The following is a 17,136-nucleotide window of genomic DNA, read 5'->3' on the forward strand; positions in this document are numbered from 1 at the left end:
GTGCACAGTATGTTTTATATAATTTATTAAATACTTTTTGTTATCAAATGATTTGTCAGCCTTTAAGAAATCATTACATAACGAGATGGATCAGACATTTGGATCACTTCAATGGTTAATCATTATTTGAATATCTATTACATAATTAAAAAAAAAAAAAAAAATAAAATTAATCAGTATACCATTTATTAATGATGGCTATTATAAAATGTTACCCTTACTCCATCTGTTTATCTGGATTATTTTGTGTATTTGTGCTAATTGGATTTATTAAATCTTGCTGCCATATCAAATATTCTTTGAGTAAAATCAAGTAAAATGTTTATCAGTAATGTACAACTCAGGGGACATTGTTGCAAAAGAGAATATATCCTACAATATCATGAATTATTTTCCACCAAGGGTAACTCTTAAATCCCTGATTGCATTTCATACAAGCAGCATCTGATAAATATGTTCAACACCGATTTTGAAGCTCAACATGTTTGATAGATATGACTCATATCTTTAAACTCTCGAGTTCAGTATTTGATTTGATTCAGATTAATTAACTTCAGACACACAATGTTCTCATTAACATTAAACCAAGAAGCCAACATTCACTCAAACTTTTTCAAAGAGGACGCCAAGGAGAAGACTCGATTAAGAGTTATCCAAGTTTATTAATATTATTTTTTAAAACTAATATAAATCCCACAGAATATGATCCTGGTGCCTTTAAGTCAATGAATGCATGGATACCTGCTTTAAGTACTGCATTTCAACACTCCATTCAAAATCTTTTTTTTCCTTTTTTTTAATATTCAGAGTGGAAATACATGGCCTCAGTGCACTGTCATATTCACTACTACTCTCCTACCCTTTTCTCTCTTGTGCAAGTCTATGCGAGTGAGTTAGTCAACAGTATTAGTGTTTTTCTTTCTTTCTTTCTGCAGCAGCAGTCAAAATGGACGCTGCCGCTCAACTACAGAGAGAGACAAAAGGAAGGGTGGATAAAATGGTTCGAAGTGTGAGAACAAACAGTAAATATTTATTCCAAATTGAGCTGTGTATTTCCCTCTGAACACACACGCGCACACTCACACACATTCACTCACACGCACAGGAAATTAAAGTCAACACCACTGCCAGTATCAAATTGACAGAATGATCCCAGGTCGCAGGCTCATGTGAAATGTCTTACACACATGTAGACCTGAGATCATCTTATAGAAACCTTGTTAACCATCACGGGCCCCGTCTGCAACAACAAAATGAAGCTTCACAGCAGATCCCAACAACAAAATCGTTCAGGTTTAGAAAGAACAGTCAAAGAGGAGGGACGTGACATTCTTTTTCTGGTTCGCTAAAATACATCAGATGACGGTGGTGATTAACGGTGTTTTAGTCGAATGAAGGTGCTGGAGGGAGGTGTAATCGTAGCAAAGCATGTGCATATTCTGGGAGTGAGGTGAACATCGGAGTTTTATTTCCACTCTAGAAATACTGGGTGTGCACTAATACAGCAGCTGATCTGTTAACATATTTCCCTAGTTAGGAATGTCTTGATTTTACTTAAAAAACATCTTTCACTAACAATCCACATCTTCTAAACATAAACTAATCAATACAATGATTGGTAAAATGAATCCTGCAATGTTTTTTTTTTAAAACTGGAGGCTGACATTCTATTCTAGTAAAGCAAGGCATTAGGTTTACAGAAATGCATCTTTACTAGAGCAGCTATCCTCACCTGCAAGTTGTTAGGCCGTGTTGAGCCCACGTTATATGTGCAAAGAAATGCATTGCAAGGAAACATGCAGAGAAAACAAAACAAAGATGACACTTGAGGAAACAATCAAAAGCTACATAAAAGCTTTATAAATACAATAAAATCTTAAACCCTTAATGGAGAATCGTAGCTGTTTGTAGTATTATGTGATAGCTGGCACTCTAGGCTCAATGCTTTTTTGTCAGGTGTTTTTTATTTTCTCGTAGTAGAGCTGCGCAGGTAATTCATGCCATCTTTGGTTGACTGCAGTACTGAAGAGAAAATTAATATGATCTCAAAATAAATTTTCAACAAAAGGGGGGGTGTTAGAAAAACAGCATCAACTCTCAGCAGACAACTGCGCCTCAATGTCCACTCTGCAGATGGGGCACTTCTTATTGGTGAGGAGCCACTGGTCCACACACAGCTGATGGAAGAGGTGCATACATGGTAGGCGTCTGGTGGGGAAACAGAAGAACAAGAGATGGGAACAAGGCTTTTAGTCACATCAGTTATTAAATTACTTCATTTTTTATCAGCCCACACACGTGGTGTCTCATTTTTACCATGAGCAGAGGACAGTGTGGTCCAGCTCTTCTCCTGGTCTACTCGCTGCCTTCTTTCTGTTGTTTTTTGTAATCGTGATGTTGCCTGATTATGTGTTCACAGGTTATTGTCTGGTGATATTCCATATTTTTATTATTATTGAAAAAATCCCCCCTCCTCCACACAGCTTCTAGTTCCACAGTTTTTTCCTGTCCGATCTTAGAGACTGTAGGCCAACCTTTGGAGAAACTGTGAATCAGCCTACAATAATAACATATATTAAGAGTGGCTAACAACACATGTCCTCAACAGTGAATACAAATTGATACATCAAACCTGAGATACAGGTTCCTGCCATCTAATAAGGTGAGACAGGAAAACTCTTTTGTGCATCAGTCAATCTTAAAATTATATATGGAGCTCAATCCCCGATCAGATGTATGTTTAAGGGGCTTGAATGTCGTCTTCTGTGTTTATATTGTTAAATGTAATGTATTGTTTGTCTCCTGTCTGAACTTTTTGTGATTGTAACATGTTAAATGTAGGTATTTTGTTTCATGTCATAATGTTTGTTATCAATTATGTTGCAACCAGAGCTGCAATGATGCAAGACAAATTTCATACTCGTTCTGACAATAAAAGTATCGATATCAATCGATATCTTTGACTTGCTCAGATTTCGTTGAGTTGGTCATTTTTCTTTGACTTTTGAGCTTCTATCATGGGTAAGTAGGCTGCGTTGTTAAAAATTTTCAAGTGTCTGCACAGGGTGTTTTATTTTGAAAATTGATCAGATGCTCTATGCTGTTCCTGTGTCTGACTGTAGCTTGACATGGCTTCTGTCAAAAATAGACCTGGAGTCTATTTGAAGTGAAGCAGAGTGAAGAAAGGCCTCTGGTACTTGTGCTGTGCCGCTCTGGTGAACAGCATCAGCGTCGTCTGGAAAGGCCTTGATGAGCTCTAGTAGCCATGTTGAAGCCAAAACACCACGCAGCTGTGCCCAGTGGAATCAACACGTTAAACCAATAATGAATTGATTGTACTAACATGCACTGTCTGTGTGGTCAGAGCCTCATACAGCTTATTACTCTGTGCCACAGAGCTCCATCATCGGCTAAAAACTATTAAAAACACATCAGTGAGCCACATTATTACACCGGGAGACGTGCTCCTTCATTATTATGAAGATGGGCACTATGGTTTATTTCGATTGATCCCACATAGACAGTCCTGCTGCTGTAAATACTCACTAGCGTGACAAATCTACAGCTGAAAATAGTCTGCAACAAATACATTAGTGGCTCATTTTTGAGCAGAATTTTGCTCAGCTGTTGTAGGAAATCACTGAGCTTAAATCCCATAAAAAAAATCAAAAAAAAAAACAAAAACATATTTGTGCCCCCCTTTCTTTCATTCTTTTTCTCTCAGATTTTCATCTTTAAGGTGACAAATGGACTGAAACAGGGTAGGGTGAAGAAAAAAACAAAACAAAGGCAGTTTAACACATGGTCTTGGGATTTGTAGTCAATAACATACAAAAAAAAAAAACCTAACTCAATCCAAGGAGAGCCTTCAAACATTCGAGCTCTTCTAAATGCACTTCATTTTTTTAATAAGTAGAAATGATAACACAGTCAAAGAGATACCATACTAGTTTGCAAAGTTTAGCGATTAGGAAAACAAATATACTTTAAACTAGAGATGTGGTCAACATCTGCTTTAAAAATATTTAAAACTGATTGTTTGCAGATAGTATATAGTAAAGGAATAATTAAGCAGTAATTAACTATTTGACATCCAAAATCAAAATTTGCAAACAGATTTGTGTCTGTGTTTAAATGTGTATTATAACTACTTAAGAAAGAAATAGTGTGTTATAGTTTGGAAATGGAAAATGTTATAGGTCATGATTATAAATAAGTCAGTAAAAAAATCAACTTTAAAATCTCCCTTTTTTTTAAACATAAGGTAAAAATCATACATAACATTCATCACTTCCTTTCATACCAACAGAGGGCAGAAAAAAACTGACTGAGTGCCAAAAAGCTGCTCCATGAGGCCGGTAATTTTAAGGCACTCTGGGGTTTTCTGTTGATTACTGCACCTTTGGGGTTTAAAAAAAATATATCTCGAGAGATGGTGGCATCGTGAAACGACTACACCTGCCATCCCACATGTGTCTGTTTTCACTCGCAGACACGCCCCTGACAGCATAATTGAGCGCACACAAAAACTGTGAGCAGCTAACACCCAGGAGGGGAGCCACTTACCTGACGTCCTCCCCCTCCTCCAGTATTGACAGACAGATGGTGCATTTTTCTTCTGTGTCTTCATCTGCGCCCTCGTCTTCGTCTTGCTTACCATGCAGCTTTCTCTGTGTGTGGCAAACATTTGGAAACATGACTTTTGATGCGCAGAATAGTTGCCTCAGCAGACTCATTACACATGGTTAATAATCCTATGAATACACTCTGTCAAACACATTAAACTGCTCCTCTAAAACTTTACAAATACATCTTACATTTTTAATAAAAATATAATATTTCCTATAAAAAAAGTAACTATATTTAGAACAAACACTTAAACAAAAAACATTAAATTCTTTAGGGGACAGAGAGAATGGTCATTTTGTCCTGAAAACAGAAAAAAAAATTGCTATCTCTTGTCTCTAAGCTAAACAAATCACAATTATCCAAATCAAAGTTATTCTATAGCCGAATTCCCTGGCCCCCCAAGACTACAACTAACATCTACTGTACATGTGAGCAGAGACATGTTTCCAAATTGACTTGTTCGTTATTTCTCACCGATTCTGGGGTTGCGTGCATATTTTTCCCAATAGATGCCCAAGCTTCAGGGGTTAACTGTTGGTCAATGTCTCTCTCCAACACCTTCTGTATTGGGTGGCAGGGTGTTAGATTGCTTATTTAGATACATTTGGAAACCTCTACGGAAACTTTTCCCCAACAACAGCTGCAATCTCACACACTACAGTATTGTGCTAAATGCTGGCAAAACATCAGACGTTCGAAATGAGCACAAAAGACCACTGCGCACTCTGTCCCAGAATAAACTGTAACAGACATGCTCTACTATAAACAGTGTCTACAAAATACAATTAACAATATATGTACATAGCTACTAGCACTCGCACACACACACACACTTATAAATCCTCACCTTTTTGTACTTGTGTGGGTAAGTGCACCTCTCTATGGTTCCCTGAGAGGCTCCTCGGTTCACAGTCCCCAATCTTTCCTCTAAATGCAGCAGGTCCTGGATGGAAGTAGTATAAACAAACTGCTAAGAGAGTGACAGACACGTGCACATTTTGGCACGAAAAAGGCAGCACACCTGGACAGATGGAGCTTTTTTTTACTGCCTTAAGCTCGCCTTTTCATTCATAAATCCCCACCAATTTAGTGGTTGAAGCCTGTGACTCAGTGAGTTAGACTTGTTTATGAAAAAGTCAATGCTCCCCAGAGCGTAGGGATCAAATCACAAACATTAAGATTAATGGCTGCTGCTCTGCCGAATGAGTTACAGTAGCTGTGAGTTTAGCGAGACTGAGCAAACTCCATCCACCGATGAAGACCAAGAGATGTGTTTGAACCACCGGTGTAGATTTCAGAGGAAAAGGAAGGGGACAGGTCCCCCTCAATATTTAGAGATGTGTATGAAAGCTTTTATTTTGATTAAACACTTAGCCTACTGCTATATTCAATTATATTTTGATTTGTCACCTGGTGCCTGAATTTTGTGCTTTCTTTGACATAAATAAACTGATGCAGAAGAGGCACAACTTGGTGCATAAAAAAAGTCAACAGTCAACATTTCCTGGGTGAAGACCTCTGCTTAAAACAAAATCAGTGCCTTTGTATGCACTTCTGCAACAGTATTAAATCCTGCTTTCTCCTTTCTCCTCCTGTCCCTGTGACAGACATATTTGTCAAATTAAACTGTGTATTTTGAACACAGACTCATTATTAAAGTATGAAAATAATGATCAGTCATGCGGTGATGAGTTGAGCAATTATAAAGTTAATATTGAGGACGGCAGTGATGTTTACAATACATTTTCTTGAGTTGTCTTGGAACTGGTAAAAGCCAATTTAGCTACTATAAAATTAAAAAAAAACAAGGATTCCTCACCTCATAGGTTCTTCCAAAGCCAGTCATTCTAGATGAGATGTACCGAATGTGCGGGTAGGTCACTTCAGATATGCCAGTGTGCTGCGAGGGACAAAAGAAAACACAACATATTATGCTAATCTTTGGAGAAACATTTTCTGAGAATAATCTTAATACATTTACAATACCATCTGTATATTTCTTTTCGTAATTTCATACTTTTTAACAACCTAATTTTATTAACAGAGTCCTAAACTGTCGAGTTTAATTGTCCAGCAGATGAAAATATATAAGAGAGCAGTGAGAGAAATCCAAAACAGTAAAGCTGTGGGTCAGATGGCTTAGCAATGAGCAAAAACTCACTTTAAAGCTCTGTAGAGAGGAGCGGCAGATTCAGATGATAATTTTCAGTAGGTCCATTACTACAAATAAATCCTTTCACATTGTCATTTTGTCAAATTCGGATTTTAGTGTAAGCCAAAAGAGCTAGTGGCAGCTCTAAAATGAAAAGTTAACTTGAATTTTAAGAAGATAACTTATTTGAAAAAAACAAATTAGATTAGCCTCTGAATGTGTTCACATAGCAAGTATGTAATGATGAAGGTCATAGATGGATCCAAATTAAAACTAATGAACTCTGCCGAGACTGTTCATCAAAATTCACTTGCATATCTTTTGGTTCTACATCTCTGCCCTCTAATTCTGCACGTGCACGCTATGATGGACCGTGGATGCGCTCAACACATCTGAGAAACAGCAGCCTGGCTTTTTGTGCACTTGCATCAATGCTACAGAGGAGAACAGATTGCAGAGGACAACTAATGTTTGGATGTTTGAGGGTGACCAAGGAAAAAAGCAATAACATCAGGAAACTGTCGACTGTATTTGCTCAGGATGTGTCTCGGGGTTTGTGGATTTGTTGAGTGTGCACTTGAAATGCCTGATGAGCTACTATTAATTGCTAATGCATTATTCATGTGGTTCACCAAACCATCCTTGAAATAACTGATGTTATAAATAAGGGGGCAACACCATTAATCTAAGCCAGACTTGGTATAAAAGTGATTCTTTCTCATTTATGCTAATGTATGCATGTGTGCTGAGGGTTTCTCTCACCATGAAGGGGATAGGGAAGTGGTGCAGTCTAGGGGGAGGGTGGTAGTGGGGCAGGTGGGAGTGCAGGTGCCCTGAAGGGTACGGTGCCACAGTCACTCCAGCCTCGATGCCAAGCTCCCTGTTGACGAACACATAACAAGCGATCAGTCATCGTCACATCAAAACTTTCTCCAGTCGAGCGTAACATAAAAACAAGGAGCCGTGGAGCCGCATTAAAAACGTGAAATATTTGATTAGCTGACATTAAACTTGGGTTAAATCAGGACTAAAAGCCGACATCTGCCAGGCCTCATTGCCTCGGATACTGACCATGCTGTTCTCTGCTCAGGCTGGCGAGGGTGGGAAGACATAGTTTGTGGCACATGGATGTGGTGTCCATGGCCGTAGTTGGGGTGCATTCTGTGGGGATGTGGAGGCGGGCGCTCGTGTGCTCGTCTGCAGAGAAGGAAAAACACAGGTTCACAGCTGGAGTTTTAAGTTTTTTCACTTGAGTGTAGTTTTGTCACAATACTAAAATTTTAACTTTAATACCAATACTAAATGTAGTATCACAATACTCGAGACCAAAACAAAACTGGAGAAAAACTGGTTCGATAATCTATACGTAATGGATCAGAAACAGAACGTCCACATGGGACCTTAACCCTGGACAAAACCATGAGACCCACAGAGTGTACAAAATACATTTACAATTAACTATTTCATTTTGTTTTATTCATACTGGGACAAACTGTTCTATGGTAGGGCTGAACTTGATTTTTACAAATTCTTTTCACTGAAAGACATTAAAAAAAAAAATCTTTGTTTGGCATAGATCCCCACAAAAATTACACCATAATCATGTCATGTCATCAAGTCTGCAGATTATGATGTGTAGGTCAGGGTATCTCTGCAGTACAACAATATCTAATTTAAAATGGCATTGGAAACAATTTTCAACCCAAATATTGCGCCTCCTGCAATTTGAAATTGTAGCAGACCATATTGTGATTTTGGTAAAATTTTGATTAATTGTTCAACTCTAATCTATGGTTGTTGAGTCAAATGTTAATATATAATGTTTTTAGACCTGCTCTGCAAAATGCCCACGCATTATTCTATGAATAGTTCAAAAACTCTAAATCTGATTTTACTAACAGGCCATTCCCACAATAAAACTTTACTCTAGAAACCCAAGCACCTTTTTATTACCAGGGGCATTATGTTCACAATGGGCTCTGCCTTTTCTACTGGTCGTTCTGTCTGACACTACAGAGCCATAATAGATTAGAAGTGACGGCTAGTGCTAGTAGCTATGTGCTATTTTACTATTGAACCATTTTTCAAAAGTGTCAAAAAGAGACCTCCAATTAACTGTACCTTAATTCAGTCCCCCTGGCGACATTTTATTAGGTACAAGTTGAAAATATTAAACTTGAGAAAAAATTGTGCATGTCACAGGGTTTTGCAGAGCATTGTGTGGAGACGACCAATAGACAGCTGCTGAGCGCCAGGGATCTGGATTCTGTTCTAATCCGATGTTCTTTACTTAATGAACACACAGACGCACAGAGAGGAGAGCAGGGAAAAGAGACTGGAGAGAAATAACAGAAAGAACCTGAGTCTCTCTCGCTGGGCTGAGCACAAACAAACACCCTGAGGTGAAAATTCACTTCACTTCCTGTGTGAATGCACCAATACTGACCAAGTTCTGAACATTGAGAATCTCTAATACTGAACATTTTTAACAGAAAAGTACCTAAATTTCAATATATCATGCAACACTACTAATGTGAACTCTGAGAATGAGAGAAAAAAAACAGCTGGGTGACAGCGGTCCTCACGTGGGGTGCTGCATCATCCTACGCCTCTGGACCTCCATCCTCTGCAGCATCTCATGTTGATGGAGCCTCTGTACCGAGGCCCCTAGCGCCGGTATGTGGTGTGGCAGGGTCTGGTGGTCCGTAGGCAGGTGCTGGGCCAGCGGGGCACTTGAACTAGAGAGGTGGTGGGTGGACAGAGGAGGGGGAGGGGCAGGGGGCACGGCGTGGCCTGAAGGGTGGGATGGCAGTGGCGGATGAAAGGTGACAGTGTGGGGAAGGACATAATCGCCTTGTGGAGGGCCCTGAGGTGTAAGTTGGGGGTTCCCATGGGAATGAGGACAGGCGGAGGAGGGCTGATGGTGCAGTGAGCGTGCTAGAGGGCCATCTGTGGTTGAGGAAAGAGAAAGGAAAAATAATAAGTCAAACACTTTAAACCCTGAAGGATAATGCTGAGTTTCTGCAGGTTTCAACAGGTTATATTTAAGACTGTTATAAATGCAATTTGAGACCCATTTCATGTCCATTAGTGGTTTGTATTTGTGGTTATTGGTTCAATGTTTGTATAATTCTGTAGTTGTTACAGTGTGAGCAATACATATTTTTTTTCAAAAACACATTTAAAAATAAGACTGAAATTAATGCAACCTTATAAAAGTAACTTTAACTTACATAATTCAATCAAATTTCAAGACCTGAAAAAATAATATTTAAGGCATTAAAGGCCTGAAATTCAGATTATTGGATTTTAGATTGTTTTAAGGACCTGCAGACGCCCCGTTCTTTGTTATGTAACAAATCCCACAGAAAGACCAAATCCGACACTGTCTGTCAATACTTTTGACTTTTTCACCCTGCCTGTTGGAAAAAAATAAAAACCCATTTGTTGTTAGTGAAAGCACACATTTCTTGAAAACAGGTCACAAATATACACTATCATGTCATAAAAAAGGCTTAAGTGAGTATTTAAAGCAGCAGTAAGGTGCAAATTAAACAACAACGCCTATGTTCACTGTAATTAAGACACATGTCAGCCAGTAAAACAATGTTGCTCAGTGATGTGTTTTTAATAATTTTTTGTTTGGAGCACAGAGGATTAAGCTACATCAGGCTTTGGCCACACAAGGTAATACTTACTAATAAGATCAATTTGGTTTCAGTGTTGTTACTTTGGTGGGATTTGTTAACATAAATAAAGAATGTCACCAGACTTATCCCTTAAGGAAATGGCAAAAACATGGTTATTTTTTAGCCCAGGCATCTGTCAAAACGAGGGTGAAAGGGTTCAACTTTTGTACTTTATGCCAGTAGACAAACATCTTGGTTCATCATGTAACAGATGACATCTCTGAAGCATATTTCGTTGTTGTTGACACAAACCCTCGCTTACTAATGTGACAGGTTTCTGGAAGAAACAAAACTGAGTACTGAGATCTGAGCTCACTACAGTGAGTCATCCACTTAATAAATATTTATTCATTTTGTTTGTTTTTGTTCTTCTTGGTGCAGACTTCTTGTCCGAGCAGCAGTGTTATTGGGAATCACAGGTACTAGCAGCAACTAACTCAGTTACTACATCCCCCAGCAGGGCATCTTTGTGACGCAGCTTCACTCTCCATACTGAGCTATTCTGAGTAGAGTGAGCAATTAACTACTTCTTCCTGGTACAGTTCCCACAGCACTTGGCACATTAACCATCAGGCTCTGTTTAATTACTATTAGCATTGGGTTTTAGGAGTGCAGCCAATTTTCGCAAGTACTATGGAACTGCAAATGAGAGTATTTTCCAAGCGCAGCCGCAGACACTTGAAGTCCAACTAAAATTAAATAACAGTTTGTTTTGTCTACTGCAATACATATCATATCTGCTCTATAAAGATCATGTCTTGGGTTCTCCTTTGAGAAAAAAAAAAGAAACCAGAAGAGAAACTGCTAGTTGCTGGTGATTTCACGATAGCTCCCCCAAATTTTGCATTAATTTGACAGAATACTATTCTGGTATAAGCTTACCTAGATGTATACCTTAGTTCATTATAGCTAATCAAATCTAGCATGAAGCAGTAATGTCAGCATCCTATCATAGCCTGAGAGGATGGTCACACTGAACCAGACAACAGCTCAAATTTCCAGGCTACATTCTGACTACATATGCCATTATCTTGCCAAACAATTGCAGGAAGATTTTAGCTAGCTTGTATCTCATATAAATTAATAAGTCCTGTGCAGAAAATTAGAGGATGTTCCACTGTCAAACATCTCTGCCCAAAGAGGCAGGTCCTATATATACTCATTTTATTTTCCCTTAGCATACTGAAAAATTATAGTGTATTAATACACCCTCATATTTCTTCTCAAAAACAAGTTAAGTTTTGATGACATCAAGCTCGTTGGTCAGCACTCTCTCACAAAGTTAACATTTCACTTGCACTGGTTGCCTGCTCAAAACGCCATGAAAAACACTCTGCTTGTATGATCAATTAATTTTTTTTTCAAAAAAAGATTAATATATAATATTACAGTATATAGTATGCAAACAAACAAATATTTTTCTGTACTTCCCCAGACCTGGAAATGACTAAAATCAAATTCCATTCTCTTCTACACTGCGTAGGAAACCTGAAACCAGCAGTGAATTGGTCTGGTTTCCTGTCCTGCATGAAGGCGGTGTACTCACAGGAGGGGTGCATGTAATGTCTGCAGGGCTGGGGTTGTGTTTGTGGCTGGGGCTGAGCCACCATGGAGGAGCTGAACGAGTCCACCACAGCTGGCTGGCTGGGCCCAGGAGTGGCCTGGGAAACGTAAGCAGGAGGCCGTGAGGTGGAGCCTGGGCAGCACGGGTCAAAGGCCGAGGTGCTGCCATGGAAACTAGCCCCGCTGTTTCCTCCACTCCGAACACTGCTGTTGCTCAGGTCCACTGGCAGAGTTTGCTGTGGAAGAAAGAAAGATGTTATAGAGAAAGAAGAGAAACAAACTTTTCCTGTGGAATACTAATCCAGTCACGCTTTGAGTTAATTATCCCAGAGTTCAAATGCAGTCACGCACAAGCCATACACAATTCAAGTCATACACAATGACCAATGAAATCTTTTGTGTAGTCTATTTTTTCAGTCTCTGGCTAAATGCTGCCCAAACAGAGCTCTTCTTGAGTAATGACAAGTGTTGGATCATGACCTTCACTAAGGGAGTGTTCACACCTGCAGTTTGTTTTAGCTTTTAAAAAATATTCTTGTCTCTTCATCCTATGAGCAGTTCATTCACTTTTACTCCACAAACTGCACCAGAATTTGCTTGACAATGGATGGAGAACCACCTTTTCTCAATTCGGTTGTTTGATCTGCACAAGGTTCGATTGACAACTTTCACACCAGCCCAAGTGAACTGTACAAACCATGCAAATGGACCAAAGTTTGTTTTAACATGACCATACTATGCTTTTTGGGTTTTTCCATGTAGCTTGTGGACCCCAAGAAGAAAAACTGTTGCTACGGCTGCAGCTAATGTGGATCCTAATAAAAGAAATGCAATGTAATAGGTCTGCAAAGCAACAAAGCCCCACTCCAGAGGGAGTTACTTTCTCCTACAGAAAACACACCTCCTGAAGTGCCTGAAACACCTCATTTGTAGTCAGCCTTTGTTCAGATACTTGGTGATGTCACTGTGTTACACATTTGAGTCATCTGTGGCTAGTTTGGAAGAGACTTTGGAATTGGCTTGGGGTCTTGAGCAAAATCCAAAGAAGAGGAGGAGGAGAATGTGGTCGTGGCGAGGGAAAGACACCAACTCGGGATGCAAATTATGCAAAGATTGTGGTAATGTATAAAGTATTTGTAGTATGCTAAATACATTAAAATAGCACACATAAACATACATTTGCGTATTCTGGTGTTTCAGTTGTCAGAATTTTGTCCCAGGCAATATTTGGTTAGAAGTCTGATTGAATGGCTGTCTTTGGACCTCTCTCACAGTGCAAAATAGGACCCCTGTGTTGGAGCCACGACCAAAGTTATCACCACCTTTCTTTCATGTTACTAATCTTTTGTCTGGCACAGCCCAAAATCTTATAGTATGGTCCCAACTTCAGAGAGACAGAAGATAAAATGGAGTGCTTCAGACAGCCAGTGAATAGAGGTGCTACAGTTATGGTCAGTGTGAGAAGCATAATGTGTTTTTTGAACACGATGCATATAAACCTATTCTAGCAGAAACCCAAAATAATAGTATGAGCTTGAAAATAAGTATATTATGGTCACTTCAACCCAACCAAACAGATTGGATGTGAAAGCACCCTAACTGAGGCACAGGAGGATGGGATGATGTATATGAAGCTTTGAGTTGAGGAGAAAGTTAGCACAGTATGAAATCATGGTGAGACCATTTTAATAATTAATCTTTTGACCTCAGTCGTGCAGTCATTATACTACTCGTCATAAATTGAGTTAATTTCTGTGCTTTTTGATGACAGTTAACACTGAATGCAGTGTGGACATACCTGGTCATGGTAGTGGCCTGTGTTGCTGCTACTACTATTGTTGCTGCTGCCGCTGACTCCGGCGCAGGGTGCGGGCAGAGCACTGGGTCGCTCCACGGGGCAGCTCGGCTCTTGAAAGGGCAGGGTGCCCGGGGGCTGTGGTGCTGGGTGATGAACATGGTGGATGAAGTGGTGAGCATTGCTGTGGCTGTGGCCGTGACTGTGGCCATGCTGAGAGCCACCGGTTTGCTGAGAGGATGATGCCTGTAGGCAGCTTGAGTGGGAGTGGCTCAGTGACAGGTGACCAGGAGAGGGTCCTCCACACGGGGAGTGCTGCTGACAGCAGGAAGGGAGCCTGGGCATTGCTGTGCCTGCGTTTTCTCCTGCTGTGCCTGACAGACCTGGTCTGCTGTCATCTGGTGAGAGCAAGATAAATATGATTAGAAAAAAAATAGACCAGACAGCAGGTTAGCATTTTAACATGCAAAAAAGAAGAAAAATAAAGGTGACTTTTAAGTAACATCAGCAGCTGGAAAAAAAAAAAACTGTTTCAAGCTGTCTTAGAGCACAAGAAATGAAATGGTCTGCAGTAGCTGGTTTCAACATGCCATGTTCTGTCTTACCCTCTGTGGCTGTGCGAGTGGAGCCACTTGGCCTCTGTGTGTGCATACTTTCAGGCATTGAGCCTGGGCAGCTAGTGGAAGGGCCTGGGGCATCATTGAGCTCTGAGGTAGAGGCATGATGGGAAGATGATGACGAGGACGACCTGACTGTTTGAGGGTGAATGCTGCCGGAGGTTGTTGGCACAACTGAGAGATCTGGGGGGAAAGAAAAGCAGGTGATCATTTAGAAAAAGGAAGAGTAATGACAACTGTAAATATTTCATATTAGAAGTGTTTGTTGCTGTGGTCTGACTGTGTGTTTTTGTTTTCCAAATCATCCTACTATGAATTAAATTTGACACTACATTACAATAATAGCTGACAAATCCTTGGATCATTTTAACTGTGCATTTTCACCGTGTATTGTGTGGCTGCTCTAACCTGTTCATACGTATGACGGAATAAAAATCAACAGGTAACATCACACACACAGTGCTACATGCCACACAACCAAGAAGGCATTCCATATCCATAAAACTACATTTAATTTTGGTTTACACCAATAATTGCAGACTTTCTTAACGGAAATTAGTTTTCAACAGTGCAACAGGGATCTGCTTAATTTTAAATCTAGATTTACTCAATTTAAACCAAGTTTTGATAAACTCTTGATTAGAACAAATCTTATATTAAAGTAAGTTTTGTTGGTGCAACCCAGTCTTTGTCCGGAAGAAAAAGAAAGCTGTAGCATGGACTGTAGCATGTCTGTATTTGTCTGCAGAGGCTTAGCAGCCGAGGAGAAGAGCAGACCTTATTAGCATTCCAGTGTGTACGCCCCATCTGCTTTTCATATTCACAAATTAATTTCCCCTCTTTCTCCTAAGAAATGCAAATACACTAATACTCAATGCCTGACCATTTTACTATCTGTCATGGGCGTGGGCTGATAAAGAGACTGACAGTGGACGTATGTGACACAAATGCCTGAGGTTACAAAGCAGCCCCCTTTTAAAGAAAATATAGCACCTGTATGTACTGTGAGAGGAAATGCAGATGCAAATATATATGGCTCTGCTTGAGGTTAATGATTAATGCGGAACAATAAACTCTTTATTTTTGTGATTGAGTGGTTAAATGATGCACATAAGAATTACTGTTTAAAACACAGTTAAAACTCATTTTTATTTTATCAGCTGACTTAAACTCCTTAGGTACTTACATATCAGTATCTAAAATATTCTTTTTGCTAACAGCTATCATCAGACCATGCTCATTTGTAAAGCCATATTTTGTTTGCTCTGCCTCTGGGAAAAGTTTAATACAGCACATTATCGTGGTAGTAAGCAGTTCAGGTAAGAGTATTTTAAATTGTAGCTCATTACTCTTTATGTCCCCATAAAGCTCCTATCCCATGTATGAATCACAAACAAATGTTTAAGAGATCTGGTTTGGATCTTCATTTAAGCTCTCCAACATCTTGAAATTTGATCTGCTAAAAATACATGGTTAAGTGAGGTTACCGAAAAGATCGCTCCATGTCAGCCTTTGTGAAACATCTTTGTGAGATTAAAATTGTTTCCTCGCCTTTAGAGCTGTAACTAATAAATATTTTTGATTGCATATTAATCTGTCATTTTTTTTCTCAATTGTAATAAATTAGTTGGTTGGCATAAAATGTCAGAAAATGTCTATATATGTCTATCAGTGTTTCCCAAAGTCCAAGATGACATCCCTAAATGTTGTCTTTTTTCACAACCCAAAGATATTCAGCTTACTGTCATGGAGGAGTGAAGAAACCACAAATGACTCAAATCAAACAATTATCAAAATAGTTGGTGATCAAAGTAACAGTTGACATGAATTGTTGCAGCTGTACTGATACTTATGAAATCTGAGAACAAGGATAACTGATTTTCATAACCTTTGATGTTACATAAAATGTTGCATATGGTTAAGATTGGTGGAGTGATATTATGTAAGACTGTGGTGATGTCCATGTTTGTTGTTAAGTGTTCAGTTGTCCCACTGTTAAAGTGGACATTAAAAAGTTACACAGAAGATGCTGTCTCCATGCTCTGCTTCACCCATGTTCCAAAAGTAGATGCAGTTCACTTGCTATCAAGTTTGTTGTCAACGCTAAGAACAACCACCATTACAACATGAAGATATCACATCAGGAAGGTGGCGCGAAACTTGAAACTGTGTTGAAACTATGTATAACTGTCCTCTAAATAGACACAGTGAAAAAGATTATGGATGAAGGACTTTTCACTGTTTATTCTTACCATCTTCATCAACAGTGAGATCCACCACCTCCCCAGCATTCTGACGCAGTGGTTGGATGACGGTGGAAAGTCGGTGACGTCCACGTGGCTCCTGGAGACGATTCTGGGAGCAACTATTAGCCCAAATCCTGCCAAGACCCCCCACTGAGCGTGACCTGTACACATACAGACATTAAAAAAAACTATTACAGCCAAACTGCAGAACAGGAGCGCCTGTCTCACCAGGAATATTCTCACAGCTCAGTGAAGCATTTGCTTCACCACAGTCAGCCAGACTCTCAGGCTCATTTCCAAGACAGCGGCTACTTTGACAAAAGGCTGCTGGAGCAAAGGCAGACGAAAAGGCAACACTGGACATTTCTGACAAAAGCTTTTAGATCTACCAAGCGAGTATAGTGTTTTTACAGCAGACTCTAAAGACTGTCAGTTACGTCATCTG

At 39.5% G+C, this 17,136-nt stretch overlaps 1 protein-coding gene across 7 annotated transcripts in view; it reads right to left on the reverse strand.

Moving 5' to 3' along the window:
- Positions 1 to 642: 642 nt before the first annotated feature.
- rnf111 (ring finger protein 111) overlaps positions 643 to 17,136 on the reverse strand; it is a 44,677-nt gene continuing 28,183 nt past the window's right edge. For 6 of the 7 annotated variants that reach the window (XM_084717670.1, XM_084717645.1, XM_084717678.1 and 3 more), the window contains 12 exons: positions 16,698 to 16,852; positions 14,434 to 14,628; positions 13,832 to 14,226; positions 12,017 to 12,269; positions 9,367 to 9,730; positions 7,853 to 7,978; positions 7,544 to 7,661; positions 6,449 to 6,529; positions 5,477 to 5,572; positions 5,104 to 5,190; positions 4,567 to 4,670; positions 643 to 2,208 (listed from right to left, as the gene is read on the reverse strand). In XM_084717670.1, coding sequence (XP_084573796.1) covers positions 2,091 to 2,208; positions 4,567 to 4,670; positions 5,104 to 5,190; positions 5,477 to 5,572; positions 6,449 to 6,529; positions 7,544 to 7,661; positions 7,853 to 7,978; positions 9,367 to 9,730; positions 12,017 to 12,269; positions 13,832 to 14,226; positions 14,434 to 14,628; positions 16,698 to 16,852 — 2,092 coding nt within the window. In that variant the 3' untranslated portion in view covers positions 643 to 2,090. The remainder of the gene's footprint in view (positions 2,209 to 4,566; positions 4,671 to 5,103; positions 5,191 to 5,476; positions 5,573 to 6,448; positions 6,530 to 7,543; positions 7,662 to 7,852; positions 7,979 to 9,366; positions 9,731 to 12,016; positions 12,270 to 13,831; positions 14,227 to 14,433; positions 14,629 to 16,697; positions 16,853 to 17,136) is intronic. The other variant, XM_084717688.1, reaches the window with a different exon arrangement.

Source organism: Lutjanus erythropterus, chromosome 1 (genome assembly GCF_056507025.1).
Source record: "Lutjanus erythropterus isolate fLutEry1 chromosome 1, fLutEry1.hap2, whole genome shotgun sequence".
NCBI classification, from domain to species: domain Eukaryota; kingdom Metazoa; phylum Chordata; class Actinopteri; order Lutjaniformes; family Lutjanidae; genus Lutjanus; species Lutjanus erythropterus.